General features: G+C 50.4%; 1 protein-coding gene and 1 pseudogene across 1 annotated transcript in view; both read left to right on the top strand.

Moving 5' to 3' along the window:
• The window catches only part of LOC144248803 (uncharacterized), a 538,816-nt gene that overhangs the window by 84,057 nt on the left and 427,450 nt on the right, over positions 1–27,309 (top strand). The window contains 1 exon segment of the mRNA XM_077790790.1: positions 21,671–21,838. Within this exon segment, the coding sequence (XP_077646916.1) occupies positions 21,671–21,838 (168 nt within the window).
• Positions 24,744–27,137, top strand: LOC144248792 (class II histocompatibility antigen, B-L beta chain-like; annotated as a pseudogene).

Raw genomic sequence — 27,309 nt, 5'->3', positions numbered from 1 at the left:
GGCCAGGAGGATGGAAGAAGAATTAACAAGGAAGTTTGGGCTGGGGAGGGAAATAGGGGAAGATTAAATATTGACCCCATAAAGATTACAACTGAGGAAAAAAAATTGTCCCATATGTGTACGGCAGTATCCTGTATCTTTAGAAGGACGGGAATGTTTAAAGCCAGTAATAGAAGGACTAACAAAGGATGGGACATTAGAACCTTGTATGTCTCCCCATAATACCCCAATACTCCCAGTAAAGAAGCCTGACGGGAGCTATAGACTGGTACAAGCCTTAAGGGAGGTTAACAGAGGAACTCAGACCCGCTATCCAGTGGTACCAAATCCTTATACTCTTTTCAGTGAAGTTCCTCCCCAGCATCAGTGGTTTAGTGTAGTGGACCTTAAAGATCCCTTTTGGGCTTGCCCATTAGCCCAGGAGAGCAAGTTATCTTTGCTTTTGAATGGAAGGACCCACTAACTGGAGAAAACAGCAATTAAGATGGACAAAACTACCACAGGGGCTTACAGAATCCCCAAACTTATTTGGACAAGCTTTAGAAACAATACTACAAACTTTCCCCACTCCCCCTGAAATACAAATTATCCAATATGTGGATAATCTTTTACTTTCTGGGGAAGCTGAAGCTGAAGTTAGAGAGGCTACTATAAAGCTTTTGAATTTTCTTGGGGAAAAAGGATTAAGGGTATCAAAAGGGAAGCTGCAATTTGTAGAATCAGAGGTAAAATATCTTGGACACTTGCTTAGAAAGGGTAGTTGGAAGCTCAACCCTGACTGAAACACAGGGATTCTATCCCTTCCCCCTCCCTCTTCAAAGGGGGAAATCAGAAAGATACTCAGATTATTGGGATATTATAGATTGTGGATTGAAGGATATACACAGGCAGTAAAATTTTTGAATAAAAAAAAAATTGACAGAGGGAGATGATATAAAATGGACCAAAAAGGATAATGAAAAACTAAGAAAAAAGAAGTTAAAACTAGCCCCAATATCAACTTTAAGCTTACCTTCACTAGCAAAACCCTTTTATCTGTATGTAAATGAAGAAAAGGGGGTAGCTCAAAATAGGGTTTTGTTTCAAGAGTGGGGAGGAGTAAAGAGACCCGTGGCTTATTTATCAAAGATGTGGGATCCAGTAAATCAAGGCTGGCCAGTGTGTATTCAAGCTACAGCAGCTACTGCAATCCTGGTAGAGGAAAGTCATAAACTGACTTTTGGAGGTAAATTAATTGTGTGCACACCTCATGCAGTACTAAATTTCTTCCAATTTGCATTGTGATTTTTATCTTGAAATACATATCTTACTGTACTAACTTTGAAAAACTAGTTTACAGCTGTGACATAGCAAAACCTGCTATTAATTTGAGTCAATGCAGGCTGTTCAATCAAGTGTTCTCAGTGTGTAAAGTTAAAATAAAGGTAACACCAGCTGCTTGGTAGGTCAATGAGAAACATTTTTCCTTCCAACCAGTCCTTTTTCATGTACCCAAATGTGTTTTGCTTTCTTCGTTTTTTTGTTTTGTTTGTTTGCTGTTTTTTCTGGAAGTGCTAACTACTTGCAGTGTATCTAGAACAGAAATTAAAATTGTGCATACAAAACACTTGTAAAAAACATAGGGCTCATTTTTTCCCAGAATGGGAGGTGGCTACATATAGAAAAGGGAAACTACAAAGCTAGATGAAGAAAAAGTTTCAGTATCTTCTAATGTAAACAGTTTGTTACTTCCAGCATCACAGTGGGTGTGTGACACACACATATGAAAAAGATGGTGAGGGAGATCTCTGTTTACTACAGTTTCCTATTTCTTTGATGAGTTAGAGAGCTATGAAGCAATTGTGATTCCTTGTGTGGATTGCCCAGGCCTGCAGGGAGGGCTTGGCCATGGTTCCCTCTGTGCTGCAGGCAGCCCTGCAGCGTGGCAGCAGTGGCTTGCCTCTGGTGAGTTTGCAGGCAGGGTGCTCCAGCACTGCAGTGCTCAGGGGCAGTTTCCTACTTTGACATCAAAGCTTAAATTCAAGAGTGCCTCTTCCCATCCAGTTATTGTTTGTACTGTAAGAACCTCTTCAGAGAGTGTCTCCTGGCAGTCAAAAAGAGAGTATTGCAGAGATAAATTCCTTACTTGCTGTCTCCCCCACTGTATCCACATTTTGTCTATTCCCTCTTCAAATTATAGATTGGTAAAACTCATGCTCTGTGTCCTCAGATGCCCTTCCCAAATCAAACCTTGGCTTCTTTGCAAATTATATTGCACTAACAAGCATTGCCTTAAATTTTTTACTGCAGGCAAGATCACTTCAGAAGTAAGTTTTTGTTTACCTTGTTCCTACAACCCTTTCAAGCTTGTGAATGGAAAATTGTGACAGCAAAATAAGTCTTTAGTTTTAGCACTGTCAGCTGTGGGTAGCTGGTAGCCTTGGTGGAGGGTGCCGTGAATTACAAGCCTGCAGAACACACATAACAACAGTAATTAAATTTGTAAGGAAGTTGAAAAAGGAGGGAGAGGTGATTGGCAGACTCACCTCTCCAGGATGTAGGACTAATGTTAGAAAGTGGACTGATATTGGAATGTGGATGTTGAAATGTGAAGAGAGAAAAAGAGGGCGAAAGAGAGAGAAAGGGAGAAGAGAGAAGAAGAGAGAAAAAGAGAAAGAGAGAGAAAGGGAAAGAGAGAGAAAGAGAAAGAGTGAAATACCCCCCAAAGTCCCCATACCGTAGCTATTTGTAAGTTCTCCCCCATTCCTGCTAGACAGAGTGACAACAAGGGGAGGGGAGTGAGGAAGTACAGTCAAAGGCAAAGCTGTGAAAAAGAGGGAGAGCTGGACCACCAATAGAGATAAGATCAAAGCAGAGATAGCTGACTCTCACAATGTGCTTTATCTTTTTAAACAAGACTTCTTTTTTCTCCTTCTGATTTTTGTTGTTAAGAAGAGAAGGCTTTTGTTCTGAAGAATGGGTCTGTAAGACTAAAACAGATATTCCCTAAAAAGCAAAAAACCAAGAGATGTGATACATCTCCTGTTAAATTTGGCCTAGTCTTTTTTTAACTAATTATAGCGCACAGGAAGAAGAATTGGCCTCTGCAGCAATTAGCACAGATGGATACAAGAAGAAGAAGCAGCTATAGAAAAAGTTTGTAGTTAAACCCAGAAAGTTTTGAAGAAAACTAATGGTGAAAGTAATGCAGTATTGTTTTTCTTTTAACACTGTGTTATTGAGAAGTCCTTTTCAGGTACCACTGAAGCAGCAATCCCAACCATGGAAAGAGGGTGAATTCATGACAGCAAAATAAAAGAATTTGTGAAGAAACGTGAGGAATGGACTATCACATCTAAACCAGGTGATACCAAATTGACTTTCAACCAGGACTGGGTGGTAATGGTTTGGGAAGAGCCAAATGATCCAAGGCAGGTACAAAGAATAACACCTAACTGAGAAATAAGGCAAAGCTTGCATCACTGGTTCTAAGCCCTGCCTGAATAAGCCCTGAGACGCCTCCGACACCTCCTTGGCAGAGGAACACTGCCACTTCAAACAGGAGGATCGGGAGTGTTTGAGTCAAAGAGTTCTTATAGTCTGGCCTTAGCCTGTGGCTTGTACAGGCAAAAAGGGAAATTACCATTAATACTATGCTGTATACTTTATTTGATTCATCCTCATATTGGACATGGCAGCTGGGTTATAAGTGAATGTTTAAATTATGAGAATAATTGGCATTGTGGTTCACAAATTCTATGTTCTCGTTGCAAGAAGTATTGAGTACTGAATCAATCCCCTATACAGAAAGACCTCAAAAAATGAAGTAATAAATTGTTTTTGTAGATGGGAATTATCAGTGCCTGTGGACTGAGAGATACCTGAGGAATGGTGGGAAACCACAGTTAAAAGGTGTCAAAAACAATTTGCCTGGAAATGAGTAAAAAAGGAGTGACAAGGGAAACAGGGCAAGCCTGGATTGAGCACTGTACTCACCAGCGAGAAGATCACACGTACCTGCTGTGGGCAGCAGCCCCACAGGCAGGGGAGGTGGGGGTATAAGCCACGCCAGACCTCTGTCATTCCTGTTTCTGTCTCTCATTTGTTGTCTTTTCCCTTCTGAGATAGCAGCAAGATCGTGTCACAAATGCTACAGAAAGTATCACATGGAAAGAAACCAAAGTTCCTTTTTGGTACACACACCCATGTCAACAGCCACTGTTATAACCCATCCAAATTAAGTATCTGCAGGAAAAAGGGGGAAAATTATCACATTACTAAGAACTTAGGAAAAAGTAGTAATACTTGGGGCATGGAATGTCCAAAAGGAGAGAGATGGATTTGTTTTACATTTGATCTTAGAAATATAGTCCAAGATTCGGTAAAGAGACAGTTAGTAAAAAAAAAGGTAAAACAAGCACAGCAGTCTAGCTCTGTGTTAACCCCAAATTATATCCTGAGTCACATTAAATGACTCCAAGCAGTTATAGAGAATATAATAAACAAAGCTGCTCAGGCATTGGAATTAATATGGAGTCTGCAAAGCCAAACATCACCTGCAGTGCATTAAAATAGGTTGGCTTTACGCTATTTATTGGCTAAAGAATGGGGTGTACAGATTGTTGAAAATAGATGGCAATGAGGATGTCATCCTGGAAAAAACAAAGGATATCAGAAAAAAATTATGACCCAGGTATCAGTCCAAAAATGGGAAAATAACGTTAAAAACTAGCAGGTGGGGTAATGTATTGAGAATGGGATGGTGGAAGAAATTAGGATTCTTCCTTTTATGTGTTACAAGTGTTTTGATATTTCTTCTTTGTTTAATCCCATGTTTTATTTGATTACCAACAGAGTCCAAAGAATGCAAGAGGACAGGAAATATTCTTTATAAATCATTTGGCTTGAGCAGTAAGAGGTGGGATTGTGAAAAATGCATATTTATGATTGGCTTTTCGCAAATGTTACAATGAATATTATATGTGTCATGTTAGAAAGTTATGCTGTATTAATTCCCTTACATATTGTGTTAAGTGTAGTTTTAGGTTACAACATTATGTTAAAATAGAGATTATGTATGTGGGGGGAGTTTTCTTTTTAGGAATGAGATGCTCCCTTCGAAGAACACCTAAATCTTCCAAAGGAGAGGAATTTATGGCTTCTTATCAGAAGAAGCTAATTTCTTCAGGCCTTGCTCAGACTTGAAGATGCCAGGGGATTAAAGGGAACAGTTGACATACAACAGAGTTTCTTGTTTAGAATAGGATGTATGCATAACCATGAAGGATGTATGACAATGGAACAAGTGTCTTGGTTTAAGGGTGATTCCTTTGTTCACAAGTCAAGCTTTCCTTGACTTTAGTGTCCGAGAGCATCTGGACGTCCGTAATTCTTTGCTTTTTTTGTCTTGTAATTGTCCTAACTCTAATTGTATTATTATTTTTATAACCATTTTATTATTAATAAACTTTTAAAATTTTAAAAACCAAGTGATTAGAGTTTTTCAAAATTTTCAAAACTAGATGAGATTTAAAGGTGACCCTTTAACTCATAAACAATAAATAGATGATATGAAGGAAAAAAAAAAGCAGCAGATTGTGGTGGGGGGCACAACTGAGGCTGCTGAAGGCTGCTGTGGAAGAGAAGCTGCATTCCAGGCACCCAGGAGGAGCTTCAGAAATGCAAATTAACACTGCTGGGGCAAACTGGGGACAATGTACCTGGCTCTTCTTGCCTGGGGCAGGAATTGGCTGATTCCCTCTGCCCCTCACCCCAAGCTCTGCCTGCTTGCAGGGATGGAATCTGCACAGCTGAAGGCAGAGCCCATGCTGAGGATCTCTGACTCTGCAACAGAAATGGCTGAAGCTGCAAAGGGAAACAGCAAATGGAGAATGTTGTGAAAACTTCACTAAAATAAGGGGGGGATCATCCCTCTGCCCACTCCAACATCTGCTGTCACTGTCTGTGCTGTACAGGGTCTATCAGAGCACCAGGGGTTTTGCTATAACAAGTTCAGGGAAATCAGCTGGAATTCAAGTATATGATGAAGGAGTAAGAAAAAAAATGGTCAATTGATGCAGCCCCAGCTTGAGGGAGCGCCCAAACATGGGGAAAAGATGAACGGCCACCAGAACAAATCCTACAACACCATGGACCAGCCCCTGGGAACCAAAACGATTTTGTGAAAAATGCATGTTATATGGCTCCACGCAGATAGTTACTATATGTATTATGTTACATTGATAACTTGTGCTGTATTAACATTTTAAGAGTATGGTAAATGTATCTTTGAAGATAAAATGAAGCTTTAGTAGTTAAAAGAGAAAATATGCAATGGGGGGGGGGGGTTAAGGAACGAGAACACCTAAATTCACTCAAGGAACACGTAAATTCTCCAGAGAAGAGCAATTTATGGATTTCTTACTAGAAGAAGCTAATTTCTTCAGGCCTTGCTCAGACTGGAGCACACTGTGGGGATTAAAAAAAACAGCTGACATACAACAGACAGAGTTTCTTGCTTTAAATAAAATTTATGCATAACCATGAAATATATATGAATATGCAACAGTGTATTTTTTTAGGGGTGATTCCTTTATTCAGAAGGTATGTTTGTTGTGGCTTAAGTGCCCAAGAGAGTATCCGGACCCCAGTAATTTTTTGCTTTTTATGTCTTGGAATTGTCCTAACTCTAAATTTTAATTAGTCTAATTGTATTCCTACTTTTAGAACCATTTCACTATTATTAAACTTCTAACATTTAAAAACCAAGTGATTGGCATTTCTCACAAATTCATATCAGGAGACAGAGAACCCATTTATAATTTCAATGGCATCATTAGATTACAAGCTGTCCTCAGAATAAAAACCAACCAGACAGCTCCAGCTCCTGACCTTCCTGCCGACCAGGCCACTGAAATGAGGAACACAACATTTCACCAGGCGATGGGATCAGATTATCTGTGAGCAGAAAAAGGAGGAGTTTGTGGAAAATTAAATGGCTCAAACTGCCGTTGGCAAAGAGATGACAAAGGAAAAGTGCTGAAAAAGATAACAAAAGAAATAAGAGAGCAGTTTATGTATTGGTCCAAACATGGAAAGGATGAGAATGGGACACGGTTTCGTGGCTCCCTGGCACACCAGGGGTTAAAGGAATGCTGCTTCTCCTCTTCTGTGCTGCAGCAACTCTCATCTTTTTACCATGCTCCACACCTTGGCAGTGCAGCTCATCCAGCAGCTGAGCCAGGGCATGCAGGTGGCAGCCAGGCCTCCTGATCCACAAACGGCTACAAAAGGACAGCGAATGAGGGCACCGAGAATAATCCCAAAACCAAAGAGGACCCGGGAAGGACAAAACAGAGTCAAGGAGTGAATCTGCCTGGAGATACGGTCGGGCACCTGTAGATAAGGGGAGAAACCATCAGTTCCAATAAATGTTACAAGTTGACCCAGACAGCTGCTCAAAGTCCCGCTACATTCCTGAACTTCGAGGAGTAGAACAAAGACTTAACAGAGCCATGAATATCGGCTGCTATACAAAAGGAGGGTGCACATTAACGAGGACAGGCTCCAGGCGCATCGGGAAGTCGGAACCTTCCAAGGAACTCAGCCGGTGGGCAAAGGCAGAGGGAGATCGGCCGGGAAAATGAGGATAAAAAGGAGGCTGCGGGCTACAGCCACGGCAGAGAGCGCACGGCAAATGCCCCACGGCCTCTGCCCCTGCTCGGCAATAAAGTCACTTTGACAGGACTCCTCGCTCTCCGCCGGGCACACGAACCTCCGGCGACGGGAATTTCCCCGCCCGCTCCCGGCCGCGGGGCAGCCCCTCTGTCCTACCCACAGCAGCCGGGCCGAGCCAGCGCTGCTCCGGCAGCGGCTCCTGCCCGGCCCCGGCGGGAAGGAGACCGCGGGCAGCCGCTCCCGCAGCGCCCTCAGCCCGGGGCCGGCACGGGCCGGACACGGCACCGGCGAGCCGCCGGAGCCCCCTGCCGCCCCCTCCGCCCGCAGCCGGCCCCGAGCCCCCGCAGAGCCCAGCGCGGCTCCCACCTGCGCCGGGGCCGCCTCCGAGCTCCGCCGCCGCCGCCTCACCGCGCTCCGGCCGCTGCCGCCGCTGCCGGGCCCGCGCAGCCGCTCGGCCAATGGCGGCGCTGCGCGGCCACGGCCGCCCTCAGCCCGCCGCCGGGGCCGCGCCGCGCCCCGCTCCCACCAATCAGCGCGCCGCAACCGCGACTGACGGCACCGGCGGCCAATGGCAGCGAGCTCGGGGCGGGCTCTGCGCACGGCCCCGCCTCGCCCCGCGCTCTCGGCGCCCCCGGGCTGCGTGAGGGGAAAGCCGGAGATGAGGAACAGCCCCGGCACGGGCCCGGGCCGAGCCGGGATTGAGCTGCCCACACAAACAAACTTCTCCGCGCCTCCCGCCACGGCTTTCCCGGCCCTGCGCCTCCCGTGCCTCCGCCTCTGCGGGAAGCCCAGGAGCCTCACTTCTCCTGCCCCTCGTTAGCGCATCAGAGCTTCGCTTTGATTTCCCCCGAAAAGGGAAACCTGCCCCAAGCCCTGTGGGTGAGTGGGGCAGGGGAGAGATTTCTGGCAGAAAACTCCAAAGACTCGGAGCAGGAGAAGGAGAAGTCAGTGCAGAGCCTTAAATGCAGCTTTCCCCACGCCTCCCTGCTCCCAGCTGCGGGATCTCTGCATCCCCATGGACCTGCAGGGGATCTCCGCAGCCCCATTGTAATATGTGTTATGGAATAATTTGTGCTTATGAAAAATATACATCAAGTCTGTTGTACCTCTAGAAAAAGAATCTTCAAGTTTTAAATGAGCAGTGGCTGCAGCCGTGGCTGGAGAAACCACAGTTGGCAGGGAAAGAAAGACCTAATTTACAAATGAAAAAAGGTGTCTCAGTGCAGAGATGGGCCCTTTCCGGGGACAATCCAGGAGACACCCAACGTTTAACCCCTGGTCTGCCGGGGAGCCAGAAAACCGTGTCCCATTCCCATCTTTTCCTTGCTTGGACCAATACAGAAACTGCTTTCCTATTTCCTTAATTATCTTTTTCAACACTTTCCCCTTGTCATCTCTTTGCCAACATCAGTTTGAGTAATTTAGTTTTCCACAAACTGCTTTTTTTTCTGCTAAGAGATAATCTGATCCCATCCCCTGGTGAAATGTTTTGTTCCTCTATCAGTGGCTTGGTCGGCAGGAAGGTCAGGAGCTGAAGCTGTCTGGTTGGTCCTTATTCCGAGGACAGCTTGTAATCAAATGATGCCATTGAAATGATAAATTTTTTCTCTGTCTCCTGATAGGAATTTGTGAAAAATGCCAATCACTTGGTTTTTAGAATTTTAAAAGTTTAATAATATTAAAATGGTGATAAAAATAGGAATATAATTAGACTAATAAAAATTTAGAGTTAGGACAATTACAAGACAATAAAAAGGAAAGAATATCTGAGGTCCAGATGCTCTCAGGCACTTAAGCCAAGAGGAATGTACCTTGTGAATGAAGAAATCACCCCTAAAACAATACACAGTTGCATATTCATATATCCTTCATGGTTATGCATACATTCTATTTGAAACAAAAAACTCTGTCTGTTGTATGTCAACTGCTTTCTTTAATTCCCACGGGGTCTTCGAGTCTGAGCAAGGAGTGAAGAAATCAGCTTATTCTAGTAAGAAAACCATAAATTGCTCTTCTCTGGAGAATTTGCATGTTCCTTGAAACGAGTATCTCATTCCTTAAACCACCCCCCAACACACACATACATAGTTTCTTTTTTACTACTAAAGCTTCATTTTATCTACAAAGCTACGTTTATCATACTGTTATATGTGGCAGATATAATTGGCGCCATTTCTAATATTATATATGTGACATTGAATATTTGTTAGATTTGTTAGAACACTCTAACACTCTACACGTTTGTATAAGGATTCCCCCCCACCCTCGCACGTGAGACCGGGTGTATATTGGAAACTGATTTACAAGTAAGAAGGTGTGGCTCCCCAGGAGATGGACCATGGCTGGGGAGATGCAGGAACCCCCGGTGCTGATCCTTGCCTGAAGAACCCGAGATGAATATCATGGAAATCCTTGGGCAGACACAGGTGAATGCAGCGTTCCCTCCCGTAAATTTCATCAAGGAATTCAACAAACTCCGGACACTGAATTGTTCTCCCTCATCACCAAAGCAGAAAATCTTATTAACATGTGGACTCTGAAGAGAACACTGACTGCCAAAATCTTGGCCTCAGGCAGAATTTTCCCTATAAAAACCGCTTGTGCCAGGATGGAGGTGTGTGGGCATAGAGGAAAACCTGTGCTGAGGCTGACCTCTTTGTTGCACACCCAGGGCCGACCCCGGGCTCGGCTCTGTTCTTTCCTTGTGGCTGGCCTAGATAGAATTTGATTGCAAAATAAATATTTTATTTTTTCATATTAATTTGGCTGGACAAATTTTCATTTATAACAGTTGTAACACATAAAAGGAAGAATCCCCATTTCTTCCACCATCCCAGCCTCAATACATTACCCCACCAGTTAGTTTTTAACATTGTTTTCCCATTTTTGGATTGGTGTCTGGGTTGTTTTTTTCTAGGATGACCTCCCCGTTGTCATCTATTTTCAACAGTCTGATATATTAAACTTTCCACAAACACCACCCTCATTAGCCAATAAATAGTCTAAAGCCAACCTATTCTGGTACACTGCAGATTTTCCCCATTTTCCCTGCAGGTACTTAATTTGGATGGGTTATAACAGTGGCTGTTGACATGGGTGTGTGTACCAAAAAGGAACTTTGGTTTCTTTCCATGTGATACTTTCTGTAGCATTTGTGACACGATCTTGCTGCTATCTCAGAAGGGAAAAGACAACAAATGAGAGACAGAAACAGGAATGACAGAGGTCTGGCATGGCTTATACCCCCACCTCCCCTGCCTGTGGGGCTGCTGCCCACAGCAGGTACGTGTGATCTTCTCGCTGGTGAGTACAGTGCTCAATCCAGGCTTGCCCTCTGTTTCCCTTGTCACTCCTTTTTGCTGATTTTTCTATGCAAGTCCTTTTCAACACTCCTTTGGTGTGTTTTGGTGTTGCCCATTTTAGATGTGATAGTCCATTCCTCACGTTTCTTCACAAGTACTCTGCCTCTGTTTCCCACTTTCTCTAACAACCTGAATACCACCTTCTTTCAACTACTCAGAAAGTCCTTTCTCTCACAATACCATTCAACATAATCCACCTGCCTCCAAGGAGATAAAGTAAAGCTCAAAATAAACAATCTACATTATATATACTTCCATTCATCTACATTTACTCACTTTTATTTTTCACTCACTTTCACATACAAGGTACCTTTTATTTTCAAACAGTCTACATTACATATCTACACCCTGAGTGCTCATGGAATGTTAATCCATCAACCCAGCAGGTTTAATCCTGGATGTCTCTCAACCCAGCAGAATTTTAGGTGTTACTGTTTTCCAACCCCAGATCCCCTTGGACATTTTTAACCTTCAGTCCTGCTGTGTTGTCCAACCCCAGATCCCCTTGGGCATAACCTCAATCCGCAACCCTGAGTGCTCTTGGAATGCAAATCCCCCAAATCCTCCTCTGGAAGGAGCCCCCAAAAAACAAACCCCCACAGCCCCTCCCCACCCAGCTGTTTTGGGAAGAACTTTCTCTGAGAGAAGTGGAAAAGAACCTGTTTATTTAACAAACAAAACACTCCCCAGCACTAAAAAAATGAACAACACCAGATGACAACAAAACTCTTTCACCACTCTGAAGAGATGACAAATCCAGAAAGTCTCTCCTGGGGGTGGTCGCCCGGGTCTGGGCGCTGGGGATTGCTCTGGGCACTGGGGATGGCTGCTGCAGATCACAGAGCGCAGGCTCCCGGTGCTCCTCGGGGTTCCCAGGTCCCAGTCCAGAGCAGGTTGGATGGTATTCAGAAGAAGGAAAGGGAAAGAAACAGTCCAGGGAAAAAATTGGAATGCCTAGTTAAACTAACTAACAGGAAAAAGCAAAGGCAAGAGCGGAAGCAAGAGCAAGCAAACAAAGCCAGCAAAAGCAAGCCAAGCCAGCCCACACAAGCCTCTTGTGGAGAACAGACCATGGGGGGAGGTGAGCCAGCTGATAACAAGACAAAACAAACCTTCACTTTCTGAGTCAGTTCTGAGAGCACAGAACAGAATATCAAACATGAACAGAACCCACGATTGGGGATACAAACACCAGAACCTCACCCTGGGACACCTGGGTTTCCACATCAGCAGGAGACAGTTCCTGACAGTCAAAGGGTCAGCGGCAGGGTCCTCAGCACACCCGTTCCTTAAATGTTATCTGGCCATACAGACGGTTTTAGCTACTTCCACAAGTATTTAAATCAACATTGGCTGTTTCACAAATACCTCTGAGTTATTACTGTCAGTTAGTTACAAAAATAAAAGCATTAGTTATTATTTCACAACTACAGCTATTTCTGCAAAAGTTAACATTCTAATGCATGACACATGGCATCCACTTCAATATTTTGCAATAGCCAAAACTAGTATGTATGTTTTTCACACTGTGCACAAACTAAACTATCATCCATGAATGATGTTCTGAGGATATGAGCTACACAGGGGCCAGGGCATTGGCAACAAAAAGCTGACAAATTATATTACAGCAAAAGCAGTTAAAAGTGATTACAAACTGTACTGTATCAAAATCGTTGTGATTAAGAATAAGTTGCAGAAGTCAAGACATAAGAGCAAAAGCCACCAACTACATAGTTCTCTATAACAAACCCAGGGCAGGTGTTTCCCTTGCAGGGAGCCCTGGGGCCTTCCCCGGGCCCCTTCTGCCCTCTGGCAGAGCCGGTGGCATTTTCCAGCACACGCAGTTTGTAACCAAGAGTCGGGTGCAGCCCAGAAGGCTCCGAGCGCCTCCTCCCAGGCTGACTCTGCAGATCCGAGGCTGCTCTGGGCTCTGCCAGGGCTCTGCTGGGGCTCAGCTCTGGGCCAGGCTGGGCCCGCTCTCCCCTCACATTGCTCCGGGCAGCCGAGTCACGGAGGGAGGAGGAAGGGACACCTCAAGGGACTTGAGGTTTAAAAGAGTTTTTATTCAAAAAACTGCCATACCAAACAGGCTGTCCTAACTACCATAACCAACTAGCACTGCTAACTACCATCACTAATCAGTTGTCCTAACTAACTACTGTAACTAAAAGCTGTCCTCAAGTGCTTCATCTCCTCCGCTGCTCCCTCAGTTGCTTTGCTGCGGTGATCAGAGGGGTCAGGCTGGAGAGAGGCTTGGCTGATGATAAAAACGGGTGCTGCCCAAAGGATAAAAAAGAAAGAAATGAACTGTTACTTTCTCACAGGCTCTGTTGCAACAGGACAAAGGGAAATGGTCAGAAACTCAGGAGAGGGAAGCAGGCTCAGGTTAGATCTAAGGCAGAATCTTTTTGCCAGGAGTGGGGAAACACTGACAGAAGGTGCCCAGGGATGTGGGAGGTGCCTCCTCCCTGGGAACATCCAAGCTCAGGCCAGGCAGGGCTCTGAGCACCGGACCTGCCTGAAGATGGCCCTGCTCCTTGTGGGGCACCAGGGGCAGATGCCCTCGAAAGGACCCTGCCAAGCCAAACCCGGCGAGGATTCTGCTTGCTTTGTGTGTGGAATGCAGCGAGGCTGGAGACTATCGGAGGGGCCCCAGCAGAAAACCCCTCCCTGGCGCTGCTGCTTCCCCTCAGCCGCTCGGCATTCACCTGCAGCAGCTCCTGGGCAGACCAGCGCTGCTCCTCATCCGGCTCCAGGCTGCACTCGAGGAAGTCCCGCAGCAGAGCCGACAGGCGCCGGGGCTCCTGCAGCTGCGGGGTCCCGTTGTGCCGGATCAGAGCGCGAGCCTGCAGGAAAAGCAAACTCAGCGCTCTGCCAGCTTCCTTCCCACCCACAGGTGCTCACAGCAACCCCGGGTTCTCAGCCCCAGCTCCAGGAGCACTTTCCTCCCTGGCAGAGATGCTGCTCACAGCTCATTTTCCTGTGCCAACAAAAAAACCCAAACCCTGGTGCTGCCACAGCCATTGGAAAGAGCTGATGCACTTGATTCACATTTTCAGGTCATCCTTACAGACAGAAGAGCTGGAACAGCATAAATCCCAAAGCAAATTGTTGTTGGAGACTGCAGAATATTTGTCTGTGTTGAGGTTCAAGTGCTCTGGGAATTCCCTTCCCCAGGTGCAGAAACCTCCAGCTGCTGCTCCCAGTGCAGGGTCACCCTGTGCTCACAGGGCTCTGCAGCCCCTGGAGAATTTGCCTCTTACCATGGCCCTCGTTTCCTTGAAGTAAGGAGGTTCTCCTTCCACCATCTCGATGGTCACAATGCCAAAGGACCAGATGTCCACCTTGGGGCCATAAGGAGAACTGGTCACAACTTCTGGGGCCATCCAGTGAGCAGTGCCCACCATGGAGCTGCACCGGTCCTGCTCAGAGCTGAGCTGAGCACAGAGGCCAAAATCAGCTGAGGACAGAAACAAACACTGTCAAGGGCAGCTGGAATGAGGAAACCAAGCACCAAGACTCCCCACTCTCAGTCTGAGAATGGAGTAGTGAAGTCAGCTGGAAAAGTGCTGAGGGCTGTAGCCAAGGGAAGGTGGAACTGGACCCTTAAAGAAACCCTCAGCTTTCATGCAGTGGCTTTTACTGATTCCCTTTAAGATTTAGATTCCAACTCCTGCCCTCTGGGAGGGCCATACCCAGAGCAAAGCCACCCCTGGCACCCTGCTGCTCTCCGGAGCTCTCTGCAGGGGCAGCCGCTCTCAGCTGGCAGCAGGGGCCGGGCAGTGCCCCCAGCAGCCCTTGTGGGGCTCTGGCCGGCACTGGGAAGCAGCCCCACAGCCGCACCCGGGAGCGCCGTGCCTGGCCAGGAACACCCACCCAGCTTGACAGAGCCGGCCATGCCCAGGAGGATGTTGGAGCTCTTCAGATCTCTGTGGATCACCCGGTTCGCATGCAGGAAATCCAGGCCCTGCAGGCACTGAGAGAGAACAAGAAACACCAGGACAAAAACCAATGGCCGGAATCTATCACACAAGAAAGGACAGTTCCGAATTCTGCCAGCAGCAGCTTTGCTGTGACAGGCCAGGAGTGCAGAGCAGACAGGCTCCAGGCAAACTGTTCAGGGCAAAGCTGAGAACAGCACATCAAATCCAGAACAGACAGAGAGTGCCACAACAGCAGGAAAGAGAGCAAGAACAGAGCAGAAGTGCAGCGATGCTGGCAGGCCATTCACTGCAGAGGCTCTTTCTTCTCCAGCTCATGAAACCAACAAACAGAGCCCTGAGCATGGAGCCACTCCTGTTCTCACGCCTGTATGGAAGGACCATCGTGTCCAAGCCGTGGCAGCCACAGGCAGGATCCCTCACCTCCCGACTGACAGCTGCCATCTCTCCTTCAGCCATGCGTGTCTGTCTGACAAGGAAGCTGGAAGAGGAAAGCAGTGGCATGGAGATGAATGTGCAGTGCTCAATTCCCCCATGGAAAAGCCTGGAGTGGAGTTTTGTTTCCAGGTCACTTGTCCATGAGGACAGAATCCCATGGAGAGACATTCCTGCGAGGCTGCAGAGTCCTTGGAATCTGCACAGTCTAAAGGAAGAGACACCTGTGAGAAAGGAGAGTCCTTAGATGGCAAGCAGGTGAAAAATGCAGTTTAGCAACAGCCCAGATCAGTGTGGAACCACAACACTGGCCCCCAGCTGGTTCAGCTTCTGAGCTCATCAGTTCCACCATTCCCTGCAGAACAAGGCAACACAACTCCCAGGGTTATCCAGGGGAGGAGGCCGTGCAGCACTTGGGACAAAAGCAATCAGAAAACCTTTCAGAAAGTCCCTTCAGAAACAGGCAAGGCCAGTGAAAAATGGGCAAATGAGGCATTTCTGGAAACAAGGACCTGGTCTTCCTGGCATCCGCAGCAATGGAAAAGGGCTGGGAAGAAGAAACCAAGGGAAATAATTTCTGCTGTGGTTTATCAGCACTTGTTGTAAGACACAGAAAACAGGGTCAGCTTGAAGGAAAAACCAAACCAAAGCAACCAAAGCACACGGAGGGAGCGAACTGCCAGGCTGTTGTTTTGGGAAAATACGGCTGGGTCAGGCATTTTCAAAACAGGCTACAGACTACGGGTGCCAGGAAAGGTTAAGGCAGGGCCCGTGCACGGGATGAGGCCTGGAGCACTCACCTGTCCAAAGAGTTGACAATGTTGGGGTTCTTCTTGTCCTTCAGGAGCAGGAGCTCATTCACAGCGCGTTCCCCGTTCTGCCCTCTGAGACTCATTTTCTTTATGGCCACCTGAGGGGACATTGCAGACCTTTAACTGGAGGAGTCTGTGGCAGGAGGCCACAGCCAACACGGGGCAAGGCTTTTTGGAGCGACGGAGCCGGGCTGTGCCAAACTGCCCTGGGATGGGCACCAGAGCTCAGCAAGGGCCACTCCTACAGCCCATTGCTCTGCTTGCTGGGGCTGCTTACAGGACACACGGCCAGAGACATTTGGCCTTGCAAGCTCTGCAGAAATGGCCCCTCAGCTGTCAGCCTCCCAGCTCTAACCACATTCTCTGCACCTACAGTCTTCTCAAATGGCCTCAACACTCTCATTATTATTCAAATACATTTTGCAAGCAGGAGGTAATTCTGGTTCTGTGAAAACAGAGCAAAACAGCCGGGAACCCTTTAGCAATTGCATGGGATTTGGTCATGATTTCAGATGCAGCTGCTCTGTTTGGGATTGCACAACAAAGCAAACACACACATCCATTGCTCAGGTGATCCCTGTCACAGGCTGTCACTGACCCCAGACCCAAACACAACTGCAGGGTTTAGGAAAGAGCTTTGCTCTGGACATCCATCTTCTCATTTCTCTCCTTCTCTCTCTGTGGACAGCTGAAGTGGAATTAAATCCCCAAATTGAGCCCAAGCAGGATCTCACCCTAATTAAGCCTTGAGGTACCCTTTGAAGATGAAAGGCAGGATGGAAAAACTGCTAAATAGTGCTCCTGTCTGCGGCTGGGGTGAAGATAAATTGGGCCTCAGTCTCCAGCCCTGATGCGTTCACACTTTTAGATATGAAGAGCAAGCCAGCATGTCCTGCTCTGACAGACACTGCTGCCCTCCTTGCATCCCTTTGGGCACTCCAGAAGGACCAAGTGTGTCCCAGCTGTGCTCTGCAGGCTGACACTGCTCTGCCTTCAGAGGAGCAGCCTGTGCAGGAAAGCTCTGCTGGCCCCCAGAGCTGCAGCCACAGCTCCCAGCAGAGGGGAGAGCCCTGGAGAGCTGCCAGACGTGCTGGGCGTGTTGGCACTGACCTCTCCTCCAGTGGCCCTGTCGAGTCCTTTGGAAACGGTTCCGAAAGCCCTGGAGACAAAACAGCAGAGAAGAAAGAAGCAGTGCTTAAGGCCCTGGGAGTGAAAGCCAGCCCAGACAGGAAATCTCTGCTGCCTGCAGCGCTCACAAACACCTGGGTGCATTGACCCTTGCAACAACAGCACAGCAGCCACCAGCCCTCTGCCATGCCAGGTGTGCAAGGGAAAACTGAGACCCAACACGAAGGAATTGGGCTGGAGCAAATCCCAAATGTCCACACTGAATTGCTTTAGTTCAAAACCTGAAGTGAGCAATGGGTGTCTAAAGAACTGGAAAAGAATGCATTTCATCCTTTTCCATTTCCTGCCTAAGACCTGCAGGATCCACAAGGGCCCTGCCATCAGGCAGGTGATGCATTTTCCCCCAGAGTGCATCAGCTCTGTGTCTGTTGCTGAATGTATGGGCTCTACGACCTGTGCTAGAATAGAGCACTTATTAGTTCATCTCCGGTTCCTGTTTCTAAACCTTTAGGTTGTTAATTCTGACCGGAAGATATTTTATGAAGCAAAATATTTGAAAGAAATCTCCTTGAGAGCTGTTGTCTGACAGTCTCCAGATGGTGAGTGGCTCTTTTAGGCAATCCAGTTCCAGACACAGAAGATCTCACAGGTCCTGCTCCTTGCTGCAGGCAGGACACTGCCGGCCTCAGGGGCCTGTGACGGCTCCTTCTGACCACAGTTCTCAATTCTGATCAGGACTGAGAGACAGCAGGATGGCACCCCAGTGTCTGAAGGTGTTTGGAGCTCTCCTGACTTCTCCCTTGATCCTGCACCAGCACAGCCCCTGGGCTGCTTGTGCAGAAGTAGCTGCCGTGCACTTACCCTTGGCCAATCTGCTCCACTTCCAGGTATTTCTCGGCAGGCTCCGCCACGCTCACGATGTTCCCTGAAAGAAACCACGTGGAAGAGGCTCCCTCCCAGAGCGAGACCCCACCAGAGCAGAGCCAGAATGCAGCCCCACTCCCTGGGGCCGTGAGCCCCTTGGTCTCAGCTGGGGAAGGACAATAAATGCCCCTGTGACATTCAGCTGCAGAGCAACGCTGGCTGCAGCTGATGCCGAGACACACACACAGCCCCTGCTCTGAACACAGGAACAGAGCAGACGTACTCAGCTGCACCAGGCACCACTCCCCTCTCCCCTCTGGCTGCAGGGCTGTGCTGCTGTCAGAACCTTCAGCCCAGGATCCCACAGCGGAGGGAGGTTCCGTGTCCTCTTCCCAAGCACAGGGAGGTTCAGTGTCCTCTTCCCAAGCACAGGGAGGTTCTGGGTCCTCTTCCCAAAATGCTGCAGGTTCGCCATCATCTTTCCAAGCCAGGGGATGTTCACTGTCCTCTTCCCATGCTGGGAGAAGTTCACCCTCCTCTTCCCAAGGCACAGGATGTCCTCTGTCCTCATCCCACAGCGGGAGATGTCCTCTGTCCTCATCCCACACCATGGGGGCTTGGCCATCCTCGTCCTGCACCAGGGGACATCCACTGCCCTTGTCCCACGCCGGGAGATGTCCACTGTCCTTGTCCCACGCCGCGGGAGCCTCGCCGCTGTATTCCCACAGCGCGGGATGTTCGCCCTCGTCTCCCAGAGCAGCAGGAAGTTCACTGTCATCCCCTGGCACCGAGGGAAGTTCACCAGCGTCCCCCAGAACAGCGGGGAGCTCACTGCTGTCTTCCTCCTCTTTGGCCTCCTCTTTGGGAGCAGAGGGAGCCAGAGGAGGGGCTGGTGCTGCTTTTGTGCCCTGTGGACAGATGGCAGCGTGAGGGACGGGAAGTTCTATCTCAGTGATCACCTTATTTACCTTCAGCTGCACATCCAGCTGCACAAAGCAGAAATTGGGTTTGGAGTCCTTCAAACTAACAATGGGCTAAAGTCGACATTGCCACTTATTGTTGGGAAAACGATATTCCACTGTGGCTAAAGCTAGCAAGCAATCCTCTGCCTGCAAATCCAGACCTGCAGCTCTTCAAAAGCTCAGCAGCAGAAAAGGAGAAATCTGCTGGGGATCCCTTTGCTGCTGCTGCTGCTGCTGCAAAGACTCTGACAGGAACTTTCCTTCAGCCTCCCAGGCTGGCACTCGGCTGCCACACTCCGAGCTCACAGCTTGCTGCACAATTCCAAACACCAAAGGTTCCTTTCCCACTCACCGGAGGAGGAGCTGCTCGGAATCCACACATGAGGTGCCCTGCAACAGGAGAGGGAACATGAACCAGATGCTGTCAGGAAAAAACTGCCTGTCGTGGGAAATGCCATGGAGCAAGGCAACCCCGAGAGAGCATTTTGCTTTCCCAGCGTCCCTCCAGGAGCCACAGTCCCTTCCCACAGCAAGAGAACAGCACAAAATGCTGGGCTGGGTCAGTTCTTGGCTGGGCAGGGAGTTCCCGGCTCTGCTGCCACAGACTCCCCGCTGGAGGGAACAGAACCCCCCAGGGCTCATTGCAAATGCTGTGCACGCCCCGCTGGCTGCAGACACCCCCTTTTTCAGCTGCAGCTGCTGGCAGGAGCTCTCCCAAAGCAATGGTGCCTTCATGGCCATTTGGTTACAAAGTCAGCTCGGGTCCAGAGGAAGAACAGAAAGCACACAGCAAGCCCAAAGCCACAGCACCGAGAGAAAACCTCGACTTACGTGCCAAGTGGGTTAAAAAATATCCCGAATAAGCCACAGAGTACAGCGTGCAAACTGCAGCAGCCACGTGCTGGATCATTCTGGCTGCGCTGCACACATCTGCAGACTGCAGGCCTGCAAGCACACAAGGACACCCGTCAGGGCTGGGCTGGTGCTGAGAATGCCTCGGGCAGGAGGATCCTCCGGCAAGGAGCAGTGCCCAGAGCCACTGGGGACACTGAGGCCTCCGTGTCCCACAGCCACGGGAGCACCTCGGGGACGTGGCAGTGCTCCTGTGACATCACAGCAGCAGCTCACGCAGAAACCGCCCGGAAGGTTCTCCTGGGTCACAAAGGAGCACAAAGAACCCTCCCAGGGCACAGCCTATTGCCCAAAGGCTCCAGGAGGAGCTCTGAAAATGCAGCAAACAGGGACACCCCATAGCCCAGCCTGAACACTGAGGAGGAACAAGGACGGGAGCACAGCAGAGGAAACAGGACCTTTAGTCACCGCTACTTCTGACTAAAGCCAGCAAGCCGTGTTCCCGCGGGGATCTTTGTTCTCGCTCTAAAAACAAGCAAGGTGCTGTACTCGAAATATACAGAAGGCAGGAACTGGGCAGGAGGTGGGATTAGGAAGGAGGAGGAGGAAGATGAGGATGAGGAGCAGGAAAAGGAGGAGAAACAGGAGGTTCCAGTGCCCCCTGAGGCCGCAGCACCCTTGGCCCCGGGACCATCGCCCCCAGCTCATCCTGCAGGTGAGGGGGGAGGGGGAGCTTGTCCCAAATATATCGGGGGGTCTCTGAGAGGGTTTTTTATTGGGGTGTGTTGGGAGCTTGCAGATTGTGGAATTGAGCCCCAGATGTTCGTCTGGGAGGCCCAAATAAACCCCGGGAGGTTTTTTTCTCTGTGTGTGTGTAGGTTTGGATCTTGCAGGACCCCAAAGCTGAGCCCCCTGGGGGATCTTTGGGAGTCCATGTGGCCCTTGCCCAGTGTCACCAGGGGGAGGACATTGTCCTGGGGACCCCCGGGGGAGCAGAGGAGGGGAACCCCTGGGACCCCCGGAGTGGGGAGAGCAGAGAGGGGCGATCCTGGAGCTGGGGGACCCCCGGCTGGCTGGAAAGGGGGGGAGCCTGGAGAGGAGGAACCCCTGGGACACCTGGGATCTCAGAGTAGAGCATCAGGGGAGAAGGGACCCCATGGAGCCCCAACAGCCCCTGGATCATCCCTAAGCAGGACACCTGAGAAGGGGGAACCCCTGGAGCCATTGGACCCCCATCATCCCAAGGAAAGGAAACCTCTGGAACCCCAAAAGTGGAGAGATCAGAGATAGGGAACTCCTGGGAGTGTTGTTTTGGGCTGAACCTTGAGACTGTGGAGATTTTCATGGACACAAGAGTCCTGCTGAGTTCTAGGGATGGACTTGGGCAGGAGGAGCCTCCAGTCCAAGGTGCTCGCCTCTTGTTTTTCCCCCAAACCAGGATTTGTCATTCCCTGGGTGTGGCTGGATGGAGGAGGAGGAAAAGCCCCGGAGATGCTGCAGGAGGAGGAGCTGCAAACCCAGCCCAGGGAGCTGCAGGGAGGAAAGAGCCCCCTGAGCCAGGAAGGCGGGCGGAGATCCAGCCGGAGCTCGGAGCTGGTGGAGAAGCCTCATGGCAGGGAGAAGTCCCACAAGTGCTTGGAATGTGGGCAGGGTTTCAGCTGGAACTCCCACCTGATGGAACACCAGAGGATCCACACTGGGGAGAGGCCCTACGAGTGTGAGGAATGTGGGAAGAGCTTCAGTGGGACCTCCGACCTCACCAAGCACCACAGGATCCACACTGGGGAACGGCCCTATGAGTGCTTGCAATGTCAGAAGAGCTTCAGGTGGAATTCAGAGATCATCACTCAGCAGCACTTCCACACCAGGGAGGCCCTGCGGGTGTCCTGAGTGGGGGCAGAGCTTCGTGCGCTGCTCCAGCTCCATCCCCATGGGAGGATCCGGGCTGGATGATCCCCAGTTGTTGCAGCCTGAGCTGCTACAAGGAGAGTCCACGGTAAAGAAGCAGAAAAGGCCTTTGCATGGTATCCACAGATGTCTGAATCAGCCATGCCGTGAGATGTTCAGGGTTTTCCCCAGCACGCCCATCCCCCTGCTCCAACTCTCAGCTCTCCCTGTCCTGAGGAGTCGGGGTGGGGGTGACCCTGGTCCCTGGGCAGTACAAAGATGAGGCCCAGTCAGGGAACAGGGAGGGAGTGGCCCAGGGACACAGGAACAGACACAGGAACAGGGCAAGGAGCAAACAGAGTCCAACAGCCCCTTGAGGGAAGCCTCCCGCGTCTCCCCAAACCAGGGAAATGCCCCCCAGGATCCCCACAATTCCCCTTTTTATATTATTAAGAAAGCTTCTCTGGAGGATCAACTGATTCAACACAAAATGACAAAAACAATCAAAAGCGCTCATACGACAATTTTCAAAATGCAAACAATTCTGAGTCTCTAATGTCCAAATAGATTTTCTTAGAGCTGGCAGGAGGGATGTGGGGTTTTCTTAGTCTGGTTTATCAGGAGATGGAATCAGGAGCCTTCAGTAGGGACTGGTTCTCTGGCCCCTGTGGCAGTGCTGCTGGCTGTGACAGACTCTGTACGAGGTAATGTAGGTGGTGGTGTGCCTGTTGGAAACTCCAAATAGAAATCATTACTTTTTAAGAAAAAGATGGTTAATTTAGGAAAACTTTCCTTTCTTCCCCCCCAATTACACTCCTTCAGGTATTATGAAGGAACTCTGGGGAAAGGGACTAGTGGAGGGAGGCCATGGAAAGGGGGAAAAGGAGGTAGGAATTTGTGGGAACATAAAAAAGGGGTAATAGGACAAGGGAAAGGAAACAGGGAAAATGGGAGGGGGGCAGGGAGGCCACAGGAACTGGGGAAGGGTATTAGAAGAAGTGGGACTTATCAGACAGGAAAGTTGTTTTGATATGGAGGTGGAGTCTTGGATGGAAGGTGGCTTATCGGTGTTCTGTGCTCTTTCAGCTTTTGGGCTGTTGCTGGGATTTGGCTGCTGGTTTTGGGTTTAATTTCCCCGGAAGGAGTGTGGAGGACTTCCATGACATGGGTAATATTTCGCAGGTTTGCAGTTTGGTGCATGTTTGCTACCTTGCACTGGAACTCCACCAGGTCCTGTCACATCTGCTGCTTGGGGGCTTTTTCTTCCTTGTATTATATTAAATTCCACAATTTCTACATCTCCTAGACTGTGGAGTTATTTCCTGCGGTTATTCTTTTTTATAGCAGTCTGTTGAACAAACACATCTTGTTTGTTATCATTCAGGGTTATGAAACCGTATCTGTTTTTGACATTGAACCATTTCCTGTCCCCAGAACGTTCATGGCAGGGACTTTTTTACCTTGGCCAGCGGGTTTGCGTGTGTGTTGGTGATGCTGGACGTGGCGCCGGTGCTGGGGCGCTGCCGTGCGGGGCTCGTCCCGCTCCCGGCGCTGGCGGCCACGCCGAGGCTCGGCCCCTTCTCCTTCCCGGGCTCTGTCCCGGCCGGTGCCCGCGGACGCTGCGGGCGCAGGAGCTCCGGAGCAGCAGCGGGGCGGGGGCGGCAGTTTCGCCCCAGGACTGCGGTTCTGAGCCGCCCCCGGCGGGGCTGCCCGCCCGCCGGCCTCGCCCGCCCGCCCTCGGCCCCGGGGCCGCGGCTGCCGCTCGTTGTCTCCGTGCGGGACCGCGCCGCGCTCCCCGCCCGTTTCCCGGACGCTGCGAGGGCTGATCATTTCTAGGTGTTCTGGAGAGGGCAGCGAGGTGAGTTAAAGTGCACAGGAGGCCAGTGAGGGCAGTTTGCTTGGAAATGGCCGAACTGGCCACAGTTCAAGCACCTCTCGTTGTTAATGGGCACCACTGCCTCCCCCACCCCTTTGCTCACGGCCAGGGCTAAAGCAGTTTCTGAAGAAGAGGCCTTAGTGCAGGTGTCGACCATCTGTGGGATGAGTGGCTCTGGATTTTGGGGAAGAGCTCCAAGAATCTTTTTGGTTTCTGGGTTGGCGTTAGACATTGCCATTTTTCCCAGGAGTTCATCCCTGGCCTCTACATTATCAATTTGGCGAACAATGGCCTCTGGGAGGTGGTCAACAAACTTAACAAATGTCTCTTCAACCCCCTGATGGATTGAAGAAAAGTTTTGGACAAGGGTGGTTCCATCAGGGATTTTTAAAAGAGCAGTCTTTGCAGCAGATTTGATGTCATCTAAGACATTGTTGGGCAGCATGACCTCATCCTCTGGTCTGCTAAATTCCCCCTCTCCTGCCAAAGCCTCAAGGCCTTCCTGGCCTTCGCCTAAAACTTCACTCAAGTCATACTTGGATAGGATTGGCTTTAAAAGTTTTTTCCACTGCAATAGTGCAGTGGTAATGTAATGGAAGGCATGGGGAATTAAGGTATGTCCTGTGAAAGTTTAGTCCAATACATTTTTAAAATATGGAGAATTGCGGCCGTAGTCTCTGGCCGCTTTTCTCAACTCCTTCCCCTCAGTGTGAGGAATCCGCTCCCATCGCGGCTCCTTTCCCCGTTTAATGACGACAGGCGCCACAAGGCAATCGAGATCTCTCACCAAGTCCAGGTCCCCATCCCGCAGGGCTCCTCCCTGATCCGTGTCCAGCCTCCTCCCGGCCTGTTGTTACTGCCGGGGTGCCGCCGTCCTCATCCTCTTCGGAAGGTGGGTCGGGGCGGGCTGGAGCGCGCAGCCTCCGGCGGAGCGGTGGGGCCCGGTGACTCGGGGCCTGCAGGCCAGCATGACGGGCTTCCAGCCAGGCCCGCGTTCGGTTCCGCGGCGTGGGAACCGGGATGGGCTGGAGAAGGAGGGAACCACCCTCAAGGGCCCACTCGGGGATGTGGGCAGGGGACAGAAGGGGCTGGTCCCGACGGTGACACCATCGACGCAGCTGCCAGCGCAGGGGAGGGACCCGAGGCGGGGCTGTACAACTGACATTCCTGGAGCTGGGGACCAAACTGGGGACAGGGCAGTCGGGGACAAGGGAGCGGGGAAGGCTCTGCTGGAGTGGCCAGGGCCAGCCCGAGAGAGGGACTGAGTGGGGCAGGAGGCAGCAGGGAGTAGGTGACAGCCCTGTGCCCGTGGGCAGGGTCTGGCTCCCATCCCACCCATAGGAGAAGCAGGGTTAGGATCAGGGAGGGAGTAACACGGGGAACAAGAACCAGGGACCCAACTTTCTCACTTAGGCTTTACTAATTTAAAAATCAAATTGAAAATAGGATTAAACTTGCCCACTTTATAATTTCCACCCACTTGTATATCATAAATGCATCACCCAACTTTCCCCCAGAATGAAAGTGACAAAACATCTTCCTGGGAAGCCTCAGGAAAGTGCTCAAACAAAAACTGAACAAAAGTTTTAAGATCCCTCTTTTTAAATGAAACATTCCCTAGTACTAAGGTTGCTTTAATCTGAATATAAATCTCTCGTTGAGCTGGGGATAAATGATTGTCCATGTTCCCCAAACAACCCAAAATTCCCCCCCACGAGGCAAAAGGATTAACTTAAGATAAATGTGTTCATGTGTGGAGCTCTCCCCCGGGCACCTGGCAGCCCACGCTGCGAGTACTCACCAATGCGAGGGACACAAAGGAAAAGCGAAACCTCGAGGGGGCTGGTGGGCTCCTGCCGGTCCTTTGGATTCTGAAAGCTTCCCTTCCAAAGCGGCAGCCTTCCCTCAGAATTCCAAAGGGGTGCCGACAGGCCAGGAGAAACAGTCCTCACAAAGCGAAGGAAGAAGCTGGTCCCAAACGACGCTTGAATTCCCAAAGATCCCAGATCCGATGACCTTCAGGAGACGCTCTCCGGGACTGGACAACTGCCCAAGGTCCCTGTTCTGGGAGCCATTTGTTCCAGCCTGAACTGCTACGAGGAGAGTGCAGGGTAAAGAAGCAGAAAAGGCCTTTGCATGGTATCCACAGATACCACGGGACAGATACTCCAGGGACAGCAGCCAGGTACTGCAACAGCGACCCACACGTTATGGAGCAAAGAAGGACTGCGGTGGGCTGGCTCTGCCGGTACAACCACGAGTATCTCAGGCCGTTCCTCACGGAGCGCCGAGGTGAGCGTGGGGCAGAGCGTGTCCCCTCGAGCCCTGCTCTGGCAATGACCCTGAGGCCCCTCAAAACCTCCCTGGGAATCGCCCCAGAGCCCTCAGCCCTCCTTGTGCCCATCCCCGAGACCTTCTGTCCCTGCCACTGACCCCGTGGCTCTCCCAGTCCATCCCAGTCTCTCCCAGTGCCTCCCGGCTGTCCATCTCAGCCTGGCGTGGTGCTGCCGCCTCTCAGCCAATCAGAGCGCGAGTCTCTGATGACTCATCAGTTGCCAGGCAGACCCGCAGCGCCGCGTGCCCCGCACTGGACTCGGCCTCCCAGTGCCGCGCGCTTCATTCCCAGTTCCTCCCAGTGCCGCCCCAGTCCCTCCCACTCCTTCCCAGCCCATTCCCAGTTCCTTCCCAGTGCTGCCCCAGTCCCTCCCACTCCTTCCCAGCCCATTCCCAGTTCCTCCCAGTGCCGCCCCAGTCCCTCCCACTCCTTCCCAGCCCATTCCCAGTCCCTCCCACTCCTTCCCAGCCCATTCCCAGTCCCTCCCAGTGCCGCCCCAGTCCCTCCCACTCCTTCCCAGCCCATTCCCAGTCCCTCCCACTCCTTCCCAGCCAATTCCCATTTCCTCCCCAGTTCACTCCGAGATCTCCACCCTCTCTGCCAGTGCCCCCCATCCCCTCCCATCTCTCTGAGTACCACCCCAATCCTTCCCAGTCCACTCCCAGTCTGCCCCAAGGCCACACCACCCCTCCCCTCTCTCTCCCAGTTCCCCACAGTTGATCCCAGTGTATCCCTGCTCTCTCCCAGTGACCCCCAGCGTGTCCATCTCTCTGCTGCCCTCGAGCTCCCGGCCCGGCCCCAGCCGCCTGCTCCCATCCAGCTGAGGTGGTTCCAGGGCCAGCAGGAGCTCTCTGTGGTGGCCACCGACATGGTCCCCAACGGGGACTGGACCCACCAGCTCCTGGTGCTGCTGGAAACCCCAACCCGGGCCGGGCTCACCTCCACCTGCCAGGTGGAGCACGTCACCCCGGAGCACCCTGTGAGCCGGAACTGAGGTACGAGGGAGGAATTGGGGGTGCTGGGAGAGCCACTGGGATATGCTGGGAGCAACTGGGAGGGAGCTGGAGAGAGCCTGGTTTCAACTGGGAGAGGAGATTGTGGGTTTGGAAGGGCTAAGAAAGTGTTTGAAGGATTCTGGGGAGGGTAGGAGGGTGGGATGGGGTTCTGGAGGTCCCTGGAGGGCACTAGGACGTGACTGG

This window comes from Lonchura striata, unplaced genomic scaffold (assembly GCF_046129695.1).
Source record: "Lonchura striata isolate bLonStr1 unplaced genomic scaffold, bLonStr1.mat Scaffold_91, whole genome shotgun sequence".
In the NCBI taxonomy this organism is placed as follows: Eukaryota; Metazoa; Chordata; class Aves; order Passeriformes; family Estrildidae; genus Lonchura; species Lonchura striata.
This window is presented reverse-complemented; position numbering and strand designations above follow the sequence as displayed.